Raw genomic sequence first — 16,061 nt, forward strand, 5'->3', positions numbered from 1 at the left:
CTTCACCTCCTGCCATGATTGTAAGGTTCCCAAGGACTTTCCAGAAGCAGATGCCAGCACTATGCTTCCTGTACACCCTGCAGAACTGAGAGCCAATTAAACCTCTTTTTTGAAAATAAATTACCCAGTCTCAGGTATTTCTTTATATCAATGCAAAAACGGCTTAACACATACTACTTCCAGCCTGATAATTACATATATTAGAAAAAAATCAGTTAAAGGGCCAAGTGTAGTGGCTCACACCTGTAATCCCAGCACTTTCGGAGGCAGGGGCAGGTGGATCACTTGAGGTCAGGAGTTTGAGACTAGCCTAGCCAACTTGGTAAAACCCCATCTCTACTAAAACTACAAAAAGTTAGCTGGGCATGGTGGTGCATGACTGTAATCCCAGCTACTCAGGATGCTAAGTTGGGAGAATTGCTTAAGCCCAGGGGTCGGAGGTTGCAGTGAGCCAAGATTGCACCAATGCACTCCAGCCTGGGTGACAGAATGAGACCATGTTTCAAAAAAAAATAAAAAGAAAAGAAAAAAAGTTAAAGGACTCCCTCTAGTTCCTTAAAAGGGTCCTTATCAAGCGCTATTAACTAATCCTTGTGCCTTAAAGTTACAGGGCTTTGACTCCTGGGTACATATAGCTCATCTAAAGAAGGTACTGACTCCTGCCAGTATCTGATAGCAAGCTGAAACTAATCAAAGCCTTGTCTTTAGACCTGGACAATCAAAGTAAACTGTTTTCATGAGACCTACAGACAGAGACATGGAGACAGACCTGTATTCAAAACATTAAAATTCATTTAATAATTTTGCCTATATCTGAATATAATTTTTCTATGCCTTGATATTAAATAATTTAAGTATTTGGCTACATATGGGCTTCCTTTCCTGTCATTCTCAAAACTAGGTGGGGCTTATGACATTTTTGTTTAAAACATTAATTCCTTATGTTTTGTTTTCCTCCATAATTTGAAACTATTTAGTCCTTCTAGGCCCAGAGACTACCACATGAGATTGTAAGGGCTTGTTGTGGGGAATAAAATCAATTCAGGCCCTCCAAATCAAGGTCAGGCAAACTGCCTCTAAAGCTGAGCAAAATGCTTGTATTTTATATGGCTCACGGCTACAAGTCAAGATTAAAATAGCTTAATGGATAGAATTTATAAATAAGTAAATTTTGTAACCCTGCCATTTGGCTTTTGGCTCTTATGTTGCTTAAAAGGGGTTTTAAGGTTAATCAGTGTCTGCCCACCTCCATTCCCATCTGGCCTAGAATGTTAATTGGCCATAAGTCTTTTGTTTAAGTCCCTTGGCCATAGAGGTCCCACCAAGAGACATGATGGACCCAGGGCAGGTAGCACACCACCCTGACATCGATACTGGACAAAATAAGAGCTTGGCCATTGATGGCATACCTTGACAAAAAAAGGGGGGACTATAAACTAAAATAAGTAAATTTTTAAAAGTTCTAAGCCCTTTCCCAACAAAATGAACCCTCTTCTTGGCCAAAGGGCATCTAAAACAACTGAAAAACTAGTTCGGGCCATGAGGGGAAGCAGGGAGATTGAACATGCTTTGCTATATCTTTCCTCTTCTTGGAATTCAGTCATAACTGACTAGCTTAGCATTAAAATAGAAATCATAAGATTGACAAAACAGACTCTTTATGGCAATAAAATACCAAATTATAAATAGGATCTAAGATCATGTCAGGCAAGGCTTAAGTCTCCATCACAGGGTTAAACAGTCATATGTTACATGCATGTTTGTTCAATATTCATGTATCAGAACCACATCTATAAATATTCATAACTCTGCTGTTCAACCAGGAGACTTAGTCGTATTAAAGACTTAGAAAGAAGGACCTCCTACAGACAACTTTCTCCAAAGTGGAAAGGACCCTATCAAGTGCTTCTAAGTACCTCTAGTGGAGTTAAGTTTAAGGGAGTACACACTTGGGTACATTCATCCAAAATTAAACGGGCCCCTCGTAAAGTCCCAGAGGCATTCAACGTGGTGACCACTGTTCCAGCATACTCTTGTGAGCCAATAAAGAATCCTGTGGCTTCTCTTCAAAAAAAGAATCCATCCAGTAGATAAGCACCACTCTCAAAATGAAATTACTGGTTTTAATATTAAATTTGATCTATTATAATATTGGAGCTAATTTGTTTACAGAATGGGCACAAACTATGGCCTCCCTTATAAACCAGAAAAACTGTTGGGTATGCAGTGAATTACCTCTTTCATCACCCTCAGGCTTACCTTGGCATATCAAATAGGCTAATTTAAGCCACCTCAATAAATGGTTTATAATAGATAAATACTTTCCTTTTCTAATGTATCAAAAAGACACCAGCCACTATCCTTCCTTTCCTCTACTGAAACAAACAAACAAAAAAAACACCTTTTTCAATTATTCTGCAGACAACTAAATAACATCCCCATTTTAGGCTATACCATTTTTCATGGGTTTAGTTGATTAATGGCTACCCAAATTCAGGTGACAGGTAAAGCACTCTTATATCTTGAGAGACATGACACCAGCCACTTCCAGGCTGAAACCTACAATGTGGGGTGGTTGCCACCCAACAATGCAATCAGACTCTGGTCTTAACTAATCAAATGTGGAGAGAATGGCAAAATAAATCTCTAAGATTGGGTGCCCATCCTTCTCCTTGGGGATGGTTATGGGCACACGGGTCTCACAATTGGCTATACCTATCTTACAACTGGACTGGACAATGTACTAGGGGTCACTACCTTCTATGACATATCATTATACATCTAAATTCCTTCCTCACCAACTGAAAACCAGTCAAGGCCCATCATAGATGATGACAAAACAGGCTTCTTTGTGGTTTTATCCTATGGCCATATTCTCTCCTCAAGCAGCAGTTATATATATTGAATCACAAATAAAGGCCCTAGCAAAAACATACTGGTGCAGCTTTCAATGACACTCATCAGGCTATCACCCTCCTGACAGAATAAACTTCCCAAATAAGACCAGTGGCCTTGCAAAACCATACGGCCTTATACATTTTTTAACTGCAGCCAAGGGAGGAACTTGTGCCTTGAACAAAACTGAATATTATATTATGTTTCTGATTACTTCCATAATCTATCCCAGGACATGAGTTCTCTGGAAACTTGTATTTTGGCAATGGATTCCCTGTCTTATGACCCTGTAACAGCAGGGTTTCATGAGCTCTCCAGCACTTGGAAAGCATTTCTTTTCAGTATGTTTGGTATTATAATATTCATTATTATTAGTTATTGTGCTTTTTATTTCTGTTGTGCTTATTGCTTATTGCTTATTTCTGTTGTGCTTATTTATTTCTGTTGTGCTTATTGTATAGGGCTGCAAGATAAAATAGCTTAGCAGCTGTTTCACCTATCTATTTATTAACCTAGTATATTAACAAATATTCTAGTTCTAGAAACAACTGGGACATCATGCAAGCAAAGAGCTCCCTGACTCCCTGAAGAGGCTCACTGCACACTATTATGAGAAGACCCTGTTCCAACAATCAACATCCACTGCCTCCCAGAAGGAGTTACAAAAGGACAACCTTCACCCTCTATCTCCCCTTAAGGTTAAGGGTTCTCTCATAAGTAGAGGGGGAAATCTTGGGGAAGCAGGAGCCCAGGAGAGCCAGAGTAACACCATTTTAAATTCAGCTCCATCTTGAGACTAGCAAGGCACCTTCCTTGTCAGTCATGACCCAGTCATAAGATAGTTACAGTTGAGGAAACAGCCTAAAGATACTTACAATGACACACTCCTACAACAGTGGAAAGTCCAGATGTCTCAATACCCATAACAATGTATGTTTTCGAGATAATTAACGTTATTCTTTGACATATTCATGCACTAAAATGTCAAGGATTGTTTTCTTTAAATCAATAGAATAATAAATTTTGTCATGCTGTCTGCTCAACCTCACATAGACACAGCTTAGTCTTTACATAGATTAGACCCCTATGTAAGAAAAACTTAAAGACTATCTGCTTGCTTTCTGAGGATGCCCTACTCTACAATGGAAAAGCTTTCAATAAACTTTCAATAAGCTTTCAATATACTAAAAGATTATTAACATACCTGATTCAAGGTATTTTTTTAATGATTCTTCGAGTGAAGGAACAGGCAGTGATGGAAGAGAATCCTGGTACTGAAATGTTCGTTCTTCAGTTGATTTAGCCAATTGATTTTCCATGATAAAATCACAGTAGGAAAACTAAAGAAAAGAGAGACAGCCCTCACAACTTCAATCTCATAGACAGTCTTATGTATCCTAGGTACAATTCACAATTCACTAAACCAGTATTTAGGGACCACAGCATATCTAGGACTTGGTACCAGTTATTATGAAATTTATAAACCTGTCAGATACAGAAAACCAACTTAAAAAGAATGTGTAGACTCAAAGTGCTATAAGTAAAGAGTGATCAATGAGACTGGTTACCATTTATTGAACTTAGTTACCATTTATTACCATTTATTAGTTACCATTTATTGAACACCTAGCATTTGCCAGGTACTCCAGTTTATGTTACAGAAAATATGTGTTAGCTCCCTAACTTTTACGTTATCTCTGAAAGGTGGCATTGTTTGCCATTTTACATATGAATATACCAAAACTCAGAAATGTAGTAACTTACGTAAGGTCAAACGCAAGACTCAAACACAGATCTCTTAAGACTACAATCTTTCCCCTATACAAAACAACATGATAGAAAGTGAGGGAACATGCAGTAAATCTTAGTGGATAGATAATATTTGATGTATAGAAAAGGATTATGCATTGATACAGAAAACTTTGGGGCACAAAGTACAAAGAGGTGTGGAAGTGTCTAACTGTAGAATTAAAGATTATTATAGAATACATAAACCATATGACAAGCTGCTTTAATTGTACAGGTGGTATGAGGCCTACACAGAATGGTCTCAAGTGTTTCAAAGCAATCCTGAACATATTGACACATGTATTCATTGTTATCAAAGAAATCTAACCCAAAATGTGAATAAGGTGTACAAATGCTAAATAAAAAATGAGATTTATCAAAGCCTTTTTAAATTATCATATATTAATTATATGAAATAATGCAATATATTAAACATAATCATATATTAAAATAGCAACTGAGAAATCAAAGAATGTTTAATATTGAATTCAAATTTCCTATTCTTCAAAACTACTTTTAAAACTGATAGCAACGCTAAACAAAATATTCCACTCATATAAGGTTACAGAATTGAACACTATCAAAAACATGGAGACAGCAGAGACTGTTTTCTGCTAATACCTTTTTTCCTCTGCTTTAACAGAATCCTGAGTTTCAGCCCTGCATACAGCCCCCAGTTACATCTTTCCCACCCTCTCTTGAAGCTCAGTGTGGTTTTGTGATGACTTTGTGTGTGTCACTTCCAGGTCACGCTCCCAAAAAGGAATAATGCATGTGTTCTCCCTGCACTTTCCCTCCTTTTCACTACCTGCTAGGTAGTGACGAACTAAACAGCACTGTGGCCCCATTTGTGGAAGTCATGTATGGAGGATGTCAGAATCTCCCTACTAGTCCTGGACTCCTACCTCTAGATGTATGGAAAAAAAAAAAAAAAAAAAAAAAAAACTTTTATTTTAGTCACACCATTGTATTTTGGGCTTTCTTTTGTAGGGAGAAGAGCTTAGCCTGTACCACTAACATAAAGAGATAATTTGAAAATGAGAAATAATAATTAACTCAAAGTTCTTTAGCTTCTTGCTGTCTACTGACTTTGGCTGCACACAATTTTGACCATCCATAAACATGGGTTTGGACCTAATGGAAATGTAGATCTGGATCCAAGTATAGACTCTGCCACTTTCTAGCCAAGTGCCCCTAGAGCAAGTAACTTTAAGTGCATTTCCTTATCTTAGAGTGGTTAATAATACAATTCAATAAAGTCAGAATTTGTTTTCAATGCCTGTGAAAGCACATTATAAAAACAAAATAATCCTGCCTGAAACCACCATATTGTGGTAGGCACAATTACTATGAATGACCCCCAAGATTCCAGCCCTGCTAATCCCCAGAACCTGCGAATATGGTGAGATCATTACTCCTGTGACTGTGATATTCTCTACAGAACTGACCTTAAAATAGGGAAATTATCCAAGTGGAACTAATCTAATCACTGGAGTCCATAAGAGCAGAGAGCTTTCTCTGGCCAGTGGCAGACAAGTAAGACTGCTTTAATGCTTGAGAAGGATTTGTGGTGTCTTTGAAGATGTAGATGGCCTTAAAGAACTGAAAGAGGCTCACGCTGACATACAGTAAGGATACGAGATGTCAGTGTGAATTTTGTCAACAACCTGAAATAGCCTAGAGGTGGATTTTCCCCTAGAGCCTCCAGAAAAGAACTCATATCTACAGAAACCTTTGCTTCTGTTTTGTGAAATTCTAAGCCAAGAACTCAGCTAAGCCCACCCAAACTTCACATCTACAGAAGCTATGAGATAATACATTTGTGTTGTTTTAATTGTTGCATTTGTGGTAATTGGTTAAGGCAACAATAGATGACTAGTACACCCATACAGAGAAGATAAGCTATTCTGTTTACCTATGTGCCACTTAATAGACTCTAGAAAACTGGAAGCAAGAGTATTAGTTTCATACCCACTACAGTGCTTAACCCACCAACCGGTACACATTAAAAATATAAATTATCGGATTCTTTCTTGAAGAGTTTTCTTGAATTCTCAACCACAAAGATTAAATTACACAATATAGTTCCAATAGCACTAAGAAAATGATTATGCTAGATTTAATTAGAATGGACTTTCTGGGGGCAATGAAATATGAATTCACAGAAAGTGGAAAAGAACCACGAACAATAAGTGAAGGAATTGTCACATACCAGTACACCAAGAAGATGAACTTCTTAAGACTGCCAGGGGCCTGCTGCAACAATTGTTTTGGGATCACAGGGAACTAAACTAAGTTGGTGACTGTGGGAAGAAAGAAACAAGCTTAACAAACATTTAAGAGGGAAAAAGAAATGAACAAGCCTGTGAAAGAAGGTGGAATGCAGACAATCTAGGAGCTGGGAGTTCCCAAGACAAACTTTTTGTGAATCGCTGCAAACACACGCAAATAGTCCACCTGCTAGAGAGCAGGAGTAAATGATTATACAATTAATTAGGTTTCAGACAGTACACCTTCCATTAGACGGGTTCAAAGGGTAGAGGATACCTTTTCAGAGGCCGGGTAATAGGTCCGTCCAGAGTGGCAAACGGTGGACGCAAGAGCAGAGGGCAATGAGAGCTCGAAGGCTCCTCCCACCAACCCAAGGGCAACTCTGCACTCCAGACGCCAAGTGAGAGAAATCCAAGCACCACAACAGAGCAGCCCCGCAGCCCAACCTTGGGGGTACCCCTCAGACCCTAGCAGGCCGAGATGCCTGATGACACTACTCCCCCGCCAAATCCAGGAACCTTTGCGGTTCTGCACGACTTAACTCTGTTCTGTACGACTTAACTTTCCCTCGCCCCCGAGTTGAAGGATTAGGGAAGGGAGGGAGTGCTGCTTCAGAGGCCCTCTCCGTCCTCACCGCCGGCGCCTCGCCGCCTCTGCAGCTGCCTCAGCCTACCGCAGCGCCGGCTCGCTCCCCCTTGGGCCTCAAAGGTGCGGGAATTGGACCAAAAGCCGCTAGGGTACCGCCCCTCATTCGCCGGGGAACAGGACTGGACAGAAAGTCGCTAGGGTACCGCCCCGCACTTACCGGGGAACGGGATTGGACGGACAGCTGCAAGGGTCCCGCTCCGTGCCTTAGGTCGGGGGCGGGCCGGGCCTGCGCGGAAGTGGGACCCGACCCTGCCTCTAGTGGGCGTCTTGGGTCCCGGCTCTATTTTGGACTGCTGGCCTGGGAAAGGCTACCCGAGTGCCAAATGAACGGTCCTAACTCTGCGGGGCTGCAGCTTCCTGCATGATGCTGGGGAACTTGGCGCCTGACCCAGGATATAGAAGGCACTCTGGGCAGGCTGCGCTCGGCCCACGAAGGTACCCAACCTTCTGGGATAGATGCAGGAACCGATGGCTAGGACCCATTTTCACCCAACTTCTCGCCCCAGCTCTGGCTTACCACACGCTCCTCCCCATTCCCAGTGAGCCGCTTTTTACAGCACCAGGCAGACACTCACACAAGTGCTTTGTAAAGGAATCTTATTGTCCACCCCGTGTCTTGGCAAAAGAACAGTGATCACACGCATTCCTACTTGGGCTCTTTCCTTTCATCTTCGGTGGCAGAGTTTGCCCAACTCAGGTATGCCGCAGCACACTACATCATCTCGGGTCTCCTTGCCCTTCAGCAGCTCTTCCTTGCTACCCATGGTATTTGAATACCCCAGGGATGCTTACCCTGCAAGCTTAGGGGCCTATCCGATGTCTTTTACTGTTGTGCCAAGAAATGCAATCTTTAACCAGAGTGGAGCTACCCAAGTTCTAGAAGATCATAATGTGATTAACTAGTTTCACAGATTTAATTCATTTTGCTTTTACCTTCTGAAATAAAATATACTGTTTCATTTTTAATTTTAAATACACTTTCATTTTTTTGTGGAAGGAAAGACCAAATGTTTACACTGACTCTGAACTAGTTATCAAACATAAAGATTTAGATTTCAAATTAACATGTCATGACAGGCCCCATTCCTTTGTCTGTCATTTCTAACTCCTTTAGCAGTAAAGTTTGACCTGAACGGAACTGAGGCTATGTGTAACTGAATGTTCATTTGGTGTAAATATTCATAAGTTTTCTACAGAAATATTGTGTTTGATTACAGTACAGCTTTGTGGAAGTGCTGCATAATATATGGCAGACGTACTATTCTAAGAAAAGTTCTGAATTTTGAAACATATGTAGCCAAAAAGACTTTAAATAAAGGATGAGGAATTTGTAGTTGTAATTTCTGAAGGTGTGGTAAATAACTTTTTCTTTCATATATAAGTGCGATGCTCTGGATAATGTTAAAGTTTGCTTACAAGATAAAGTTCTTAAATTGAGTAACTAAAAACTACTCAGAAACCTTCGTTGTACTTTTTTTCTCCTTTTTAGTGAGTTTTGGCATCTCTTTAAAAGTTTATGCATGTTTAATGCCTGTTGGTGCATAGAACTTAGAACCATTTCGCTGCACTCTTTTTCCTACTCTTGTTGTTTATTTCAATGGAAACAAGATGTTTCTGTAAAGATTCCTGAATTCTTGGATAAACAAAATGTTATGGGAGTGAAAAAATGAATGGAACACAGATTTGAATATGTAGAAAAAAATATTTTAAAATATGTTATACTGATAAGCATATGTACCCCAAATCACAAAAAAAAACAGGTATTTTAAAATAATTTATGTTTGGCTTCAAAATATGTGATATATATTTTAATGATAGATTCCAAATTATGTTGCATTCAGGTTAAATTTGAACAAGTTTGCATTTCTTAAAGTGGAATGGGAGATATTGACTGGTAAGGAAGATGTTTTAGACACTTGAAGTATTTCTGATAGCAAGAAGTTGTTCCAAGATTAAAAATTGACTATGAGTTGGCCGGACGCGGTGGCTCACGCCTGTAATCCCAGCACTTTGGGAGGCCGAGGTGGGCGGATCATGAGGTCGGAAGATTGAGACCATCCTGGCTAACATGGTGACACCCCCGTCTCTACTAAAAAAAAATACAAAAAATTAGCCGGGCGCGATGGCAGGCGCCTGTAGTCCCAGTTACTCGGGAGGCTGAGGCAGGAGAATAGCGTGAACCCAGGAGGCGGAGCTTGAAGTGAGCCGAGATGGCGCCACTGCACCTCCAGCCTGGGCGGCAGAGCGAGACTCCGTCTCAAAAACAAAAAAAAAAAAACAAAACAAACAAACAAAAAAATTGACTATGAGTCAAAATAATTTTCTGGAGGAAAATTTGTAAGTAGTACAAGTGGTGATAATTTTTTAAGTTGCCATTAAAAAATATTTTATTTTTGTTCTTCTGTAGTTCTTACTCAGCATACCACAAATTGCAAAAACCTTTATAGATAAGTCTAGATAAATTTCACCATTAAAAAGTATTAAAATGCTAGACTAAGAAGTTCATATTTCAATCTGCATAACTGGCTTCCTGATAAGATTTGTGACCCTAATAAGTAAGGAGATACGGTAAATAGCCCTAATCTATGGGAGATCTGTAACCTCATTTCATCCTGGTGTATAAAATGAACATGTTGAAGAAATAATTTTGTGATGTTTCTTCTTTTTAATGGGGGGGCAGTAGAAATATGGTCATTTTGGTAAGTAGCCAACAGCAAATTAAAGTACACTGGACGCAAATGTAGCATTAAAAATGAACTCCACTGCCAACAGCAAATGAACAGTGTTTGATACAAAAGATCTCTTTTTAGTACTAATCATTGATTTGGGGTTGCTTTTGATGATATTTACTGTATATGAAAAGTTGCCACCAAAATCTGAGGGGAAACTATGATGTTTTTACATCTCAGAAAAAAATGCCTTCTTACTAAACAAAATATAACTTTTAAAACTTTTGTTAATGTCTTTGTTGAAATATAATTTACACACCATAAAGCTCTGCCATTTAAAGTCCATAAATCAATGGTTTTACTATATTCACAGGGTTATGCAGTCACGATAATCTAATTTTAGAACATTTGGTTTAAATATTTAAAAAGATTATTTTCTTCTTACTCAAATCTCTGTTCCATTCATTTTTTTTTTTCAGTCCCACAACTTTTCTGTATCCAAAATCCAGGCATCTTTACAGGAACATTTTGTTTCCATTGAAATCAATAACAAGACTAGGAAAAGAGTGAAGCAAAGTGGCTCTAAATTCTGTGCTACCAACAGGCATTAAACATGATTCATCAACTGATGAAAGGGTAAACCACTTTTTGTTTGTCCATTCATCAGTTCATGGACATTTAGGTTGTTTCTACCTTTTGTCTATTTAAATAATGCTACTGTAAACATTTGTGTACAAGTTTTGTGTGAACAGGCTTTCACTTATCTTAGTATTTTAGGAGTGGAGTTGTTGGGTCATATGTTAACTCTATGTTTACCATTTTCAAAAACTGTGAAACTGATTTCCAAAGGAACTGTACCGTTTTTACATATCTGCCAGCAATGTATGAGTTTCCATTTCTCTGTGCATTTAATTACAGTAAAAATATAACAGCCCTTGTTACTGTCTTTTAAAAAAATTATAGCCCCTCTAATGAGTGTAAAGTGGTGTCTTGTGGTTTTGATTTACATTTTTTTGTGAAGACTGAGAGTGTTGAGTATTTTTTCATATGCTTATTAGCCATTTATATATCCTCTTTGGAGAAATGTCTATTAAGATCCTTTTCCCATTTTTTAATTAATGCACACATTTTAAAATTATATTAAAATTAGGCAATGTTCTGACCATAAAAAGGCTGCTTATGGAATACTGTTATGTTAAACTTCACTTACAGGATGTTAAATCCTTAGAACTGAGGTTTTCCCCATAAAAAGATTAATGGAAACATCAGTTGCTTTTCAGACTTAATGCTGCTTCAAAAGATGGTTTTATGCCAGGCGCGGTGGCTCAAGCCTGTAATCCCAGCACTTTGGGAGGCCAAGGCGGGCGGATCACAAGGTCAGGAGATCGAGACCATCCTGGCTGACAAGGTGAAACCCGTCTCTACTAAAAAATACAAAAAAACTAGCCGGGCGAGGTGGCAGGCGCCTGTAGTCCCAGCTACTCCGGAGGCTGAGGCAGGAGAATGGCGTGAACCCGGGAGGCGGAGCTTGCAGTGAGCTGAGATCTGGCCCCTGCACTCAAGCTTGGGCGACAGAACGAGACTCCGTCTCAAAAAAAAAAAAAAAAAAAAAGATGGTTTTACACAAATAACTTAAAAAAACTTTAGCACACAATGAATCGTTTTTAGTTTGGTATCGGTCCACATTTCAGCATTTAGTAGTGGTCCTGAACAGAAAGTGAAAAACACAGCAATTTTCCAGGAGGTCAAGTCTGCCAATTTCAGAGATCTGCTGTGTACCCCTATTTCTTTCTTAATCCCTGCTGAGGATCTTGAGAAGCAGGAGCAGCACCAAAACCAAGGCATGCACTGTATCCAAGGTTCTTTTTGTTCCAGTTGTCGGATTCCAAACTAGACCCCAGTGGACTGCAAGGATGACCAAATGAGAGCCCTGCTTAAAACTTCTTCAATTTTTAAAAGCAAAAGCAATTACAAGAAAATAAAACAACGCACAGGGATCACGTATGCTTACAAGTGTCTTCATGTGGTCTTTCTCCAGGTTTAACCACCAAGGACTCTGAGAGCTGGCAGGTCTGAGTAATCCTGGTAACCATTCTCTTCACCTTATCAAAACCTGAGCTAAAACCAATGCATCAGCTGATGATGACAGCAGAGAGTGGCAGGGCTGATGACCCAATATTCATTTCCCAGGCTGGTAGAGAGTGAGTAAATGAGATTCTAAAACTAAACAAGAGAGGTCAGAGACTCTTTCCAACCTTACCTGATGGCTTCTGGCCAAAGCAAGGAAGTGTCTTGGAAGGTGTTGGTTGGTGATGGTATGAAAAGACACTTGAGGAGGAAGGAAGAAAAAGCAGCACCTCGTAATAAAGGTGGGGGAGAGAAGATGTGGGGAAAGCCCTGAATTCCTCACCAAAGGCCAATCTCAGAGAGTAGTGGAGGGGTTCCAATCTATGCTTTGGCCAAGGGCGGGACCGGAGGAGAGGGGGTTATGATGATGGCTTGAAGAGGCATCATTTAAGACTTAAAGAAACCAGGGGTGCAGGTAAAACATCCCACACACTAAGCAGTAGTCCCACAGGCTGCGACCTGAAACCTTCACATCTACTCTTAACAAGCCCCCCAGGCTAGAGGGCTATTGCAAGGGGAGAAGGCAGAGACCCCAGACCATGTAATCAACAGCAAGGTGATTGTGTGATGTGTCTTTTCACAGTTGAGTTATTAATAGATGTGCCACACTAGCTATAATGGGAATCAGTTTAAATATACTTTTTTGATCCCAGACGTTCAACTACGTGGACAGTGGTTACATTTAGCACAACTTACATGTTTCAAATGGACAAAAAATTAATATCATTTACAGTATCTTAAGATAAATTTACTTTGAATGGGAGCGTCCTTTCCAGAATATTGAAATCTATAAGATGTATCCAGAAAATGTACTACTGTGGAAAATGAGGACTGCTTAAATCGAAAGGGGAAGGGCCTGTGGTTTTTCTTTTTGATTAACTGCTGTAACAGTGTCTTTCAGGCAGCTGAGGGAGTTTCATATTTTGTTTAGACATCATTAGGCACTGAAGCTCTTGCAGGACAACTTTGATACTGTATGAATTCTGTCATTTTGCTAGCACTGATATGGCTCTTGGGTTTACCACTCCATTAGAACTATTAAGTCCATTCATATTAATTTTTGTTACAAATCTTACAAAGCGGGGTGCTTCTGGGTATTTAGGTCCACATTCTATTTTAAGCCTGCATATTTGGTTTTCATAAATTGTTCTTGGAGGCCCAGTTATCATCCTCGTTCATCTTTTAAGTGTAATGTCTTCGTCACCTTCTAGACCCCAGCTAATTGTGCCATTTCCTATTCCTTTCTGACCTTCTTCAAGTTCTTCCAACAGTTGGAAATTGCGAAGGACTTTTACTCCTGAGCCCGTGGTGGCTGCTATCTTGCATTGCTGTCGCTCCTCTTTACAACCCATTTTTAATTGGATTATGAGTTGTAAAGTTTCTTTATATAGTCTAGATACGAGTCCTTTGTCAGATATATGATTTGCAAATATTTTCCTCACCTTTTTTGGTTTGTCTTTTCACTTTCTTGATAGTGTCTTTTGAAGCACAAAAAGTCTTTCATTTTGATTATCCCAACAAATCAATCTTCTCTTTTATCACTTGTGATTTTGATGCTGTATCTAAGAAATCATTGCCTAATCTAAGTTTGTAAAGATTTACTTGTGTGTTTTCTTGAGTTTTCTAGTATTTGCTTGTACACTTATGCCTATAATCCAATTTAAGTTACTTTTTGGGTATTGTATGAAGTAAGTACAAATTCTTCTTTTGTGTGTGGAAATCCAGTTTATTCCAGCACCATTTAATGAAAATACTATGTTATTTGTCCATTGAACTGCTGTGGTATTTTTGTCAAAAAAAAAAAAAAAAAAAAAAAAATCAATGGACCACAAATGGTAGAGTTTACTTCTGAAGTCTTAATTCAATTTTATCTATCTATATGTATCTGTTCTTATTCAATGCCACACTGTCTTGATTACTACAGATTTTTAGATTTGAAATCTGGAAGTCTGAGCCCTCCAACTTTATTTTTTTCAAGATTGTTTTAGTTACTTAGGATCCATTGCATTTTTCCAAGGTCATAACATTTGGGAATATAGCTAGGTACACCAGAGTATAATATTTAATTTTCATTAAGTACAGAAATATTGACTTTTTATGTATGCTGTGCTTCTGGGAAGCCAATCTAATCTAGTTAATGAACTGGAAGCCAATCTAACCTAGTTAATGAACTGGAAGTATCAATGTTCTTGTTTTTCCAGTATCACCCAGGCATATTTTCATCTACACAGTTATGAGAAATAAAGTATTAACAACTGTAAAGTTCAATATGAATATTTATTAATAACACTAGGCCTATAATCCATATATTGCATAATATTCATGTTAATGGTATCTAGGGACTTTTCTAAAATACAGCTATCCAAGAAAATAGGGGAAATTATGTTTATTTACCCTCAAAAAGAAACCAGTTTTATTCAGTTTAGTTTTAAATAACTACCCTATAGTTTACATAAAAAGTGCTGTGATCAGCCCTCTAATGAAACATCAGTGGGTGAGGGTTGTGGGGGAAGAGGGTTGATCAACAGGCCATATGTTCCTAAGTAAATTATATTATCAATAATCTGATTTTGAAAATCATCCTAGAACATGGCCACCCATGGAATTGTGGGTGACCTGCCCAATTATATTGCATCTTGCTTGCTGTCATGTGAACCTGACCTTTTTGAATTTGGAGAATATTCAATTTTTAATTGTGTTTTAATAATTAATATGGAAATGTACCACTAGCAGTTTAAATTTATAGCCTTTCAATTAGCATTCAGTACTTAGAGAAAAATATCAGATGTTGAGTATGGCTTGTAATTTACCTTTCTAGTACAGTATTTTGTCTTTTTAAGATTTGCATAGCATATTCCGATAAATGCCTATTAAAAATGAATATACATTTTTTGAAGTATATTGAAACTCTTGTATTATTTAAAATACTTCTGGTGACTTAGCCATCATTCTGTTTTTTTCTTCTATACTTAAGCTATTAGAAGGGAGATCATAAACCAAATAGAGAGAACTCCATTATGGGTTTATACAGAAGAGATCATGTTATTCTGTGTTATTTTATCATGGCACCTTTAGTAGTTTGCAACTCCTCTGAGCTCTGGGATTTGTTTGTTTGTTTGTTGCGTATCATACCTGTGAGTAAAATTAAATGTTAAAACTTAACATTACCAAATACTTTTTAAAGGTCCTAGAATAAGGATTCTTATATCACTCGTGAGATGAGGTAAAGTCTCTCCTAAACTCATGAAACTTTAAAAAATGGGAAGCAAAAACAAAATTTGAATTTTCCTTTAGTATATGTCAAGATAATTTATATTTATGATGATCTGAAATGTTGCATGATGAACCTTCTGTAATGGCAAAGAGATATATAATTGTTCTACACAGTGTTAGAGTCACGCCATTTATTATAGTTTTATTCTTAACAATCCTTATATTACAACGCAGAGGCACATGAAGCATGGTTTGTACAACCATCCCTAATATCAAGAAGCTGAAGGAAGACAAAGCCCACACTCCTAAATCAGTCTTTTCCCCCCTTCTAATATCATCCTTATTCTACCATGTCAAGTTCATCTAAAAACATATTATTAATATTTTAACATATGAGGGACTTGGGAGATACACTGTGTAATACTGTGTACAAATAAGATCTCAATTTTA

At 38.3% G+C, this 16,061-nt stretch overlaps 1 protein-coding gene and 1 pseudogene across 1 annotated transcript in view; both read right to left on the reverse strand.

Annotated features, from left to right (window-relative positions):
• Window positions 1-7,679, reverse strand: part of CROT (carnitine O-octanoyltransferase) — a 54,863-nt gene extending 47,184 nt beyond the window's left edge. Inside the window, 3 exon segments of the mRNA XM_017851688.1 lie at window positions 4,100-4,235; window positions 6,896-6,986; window positions 7,231-7,679. Coding sequence (XP_017707177.1) covers window positions 4,100-4,214 — 115 coding nt within the window. The 5' untranslated portion in view covers window positions 4,215-4,235; window positions 6,896-6,986; window positions 7,231-7,679.
• Window positions 7,680-13,273: 5,594 nt separating this feature from the next.
• Window positions 13,274-13,750, reverse strand: LOC108514862 (ubiquitin-conjugating enzyme E2 variant 1 pseudogene; annotated as a pseudogene).
• Window positions 13,751-16,061: the final 2,311 nt, after the last annotated feature.

Source organism: Rhinopithecus bieti, unplaced genomic scaffold (genome assembly GCF_001698545.2).
Source record: "Rhinopithecus bieti isolate Rb0 unplaced genomic scaffold, ASM169854v2 scaffold_1558, whole genome shotgun sequence".
In the NCBI taxonomy this organism is placed as follows: domain Eukaryota; kingdom Metazoa; phylum Chordata; class Mammalia; order Primates; family Cercopithecidae; genus Rhinopithecus; species Rhinopithecus bieti.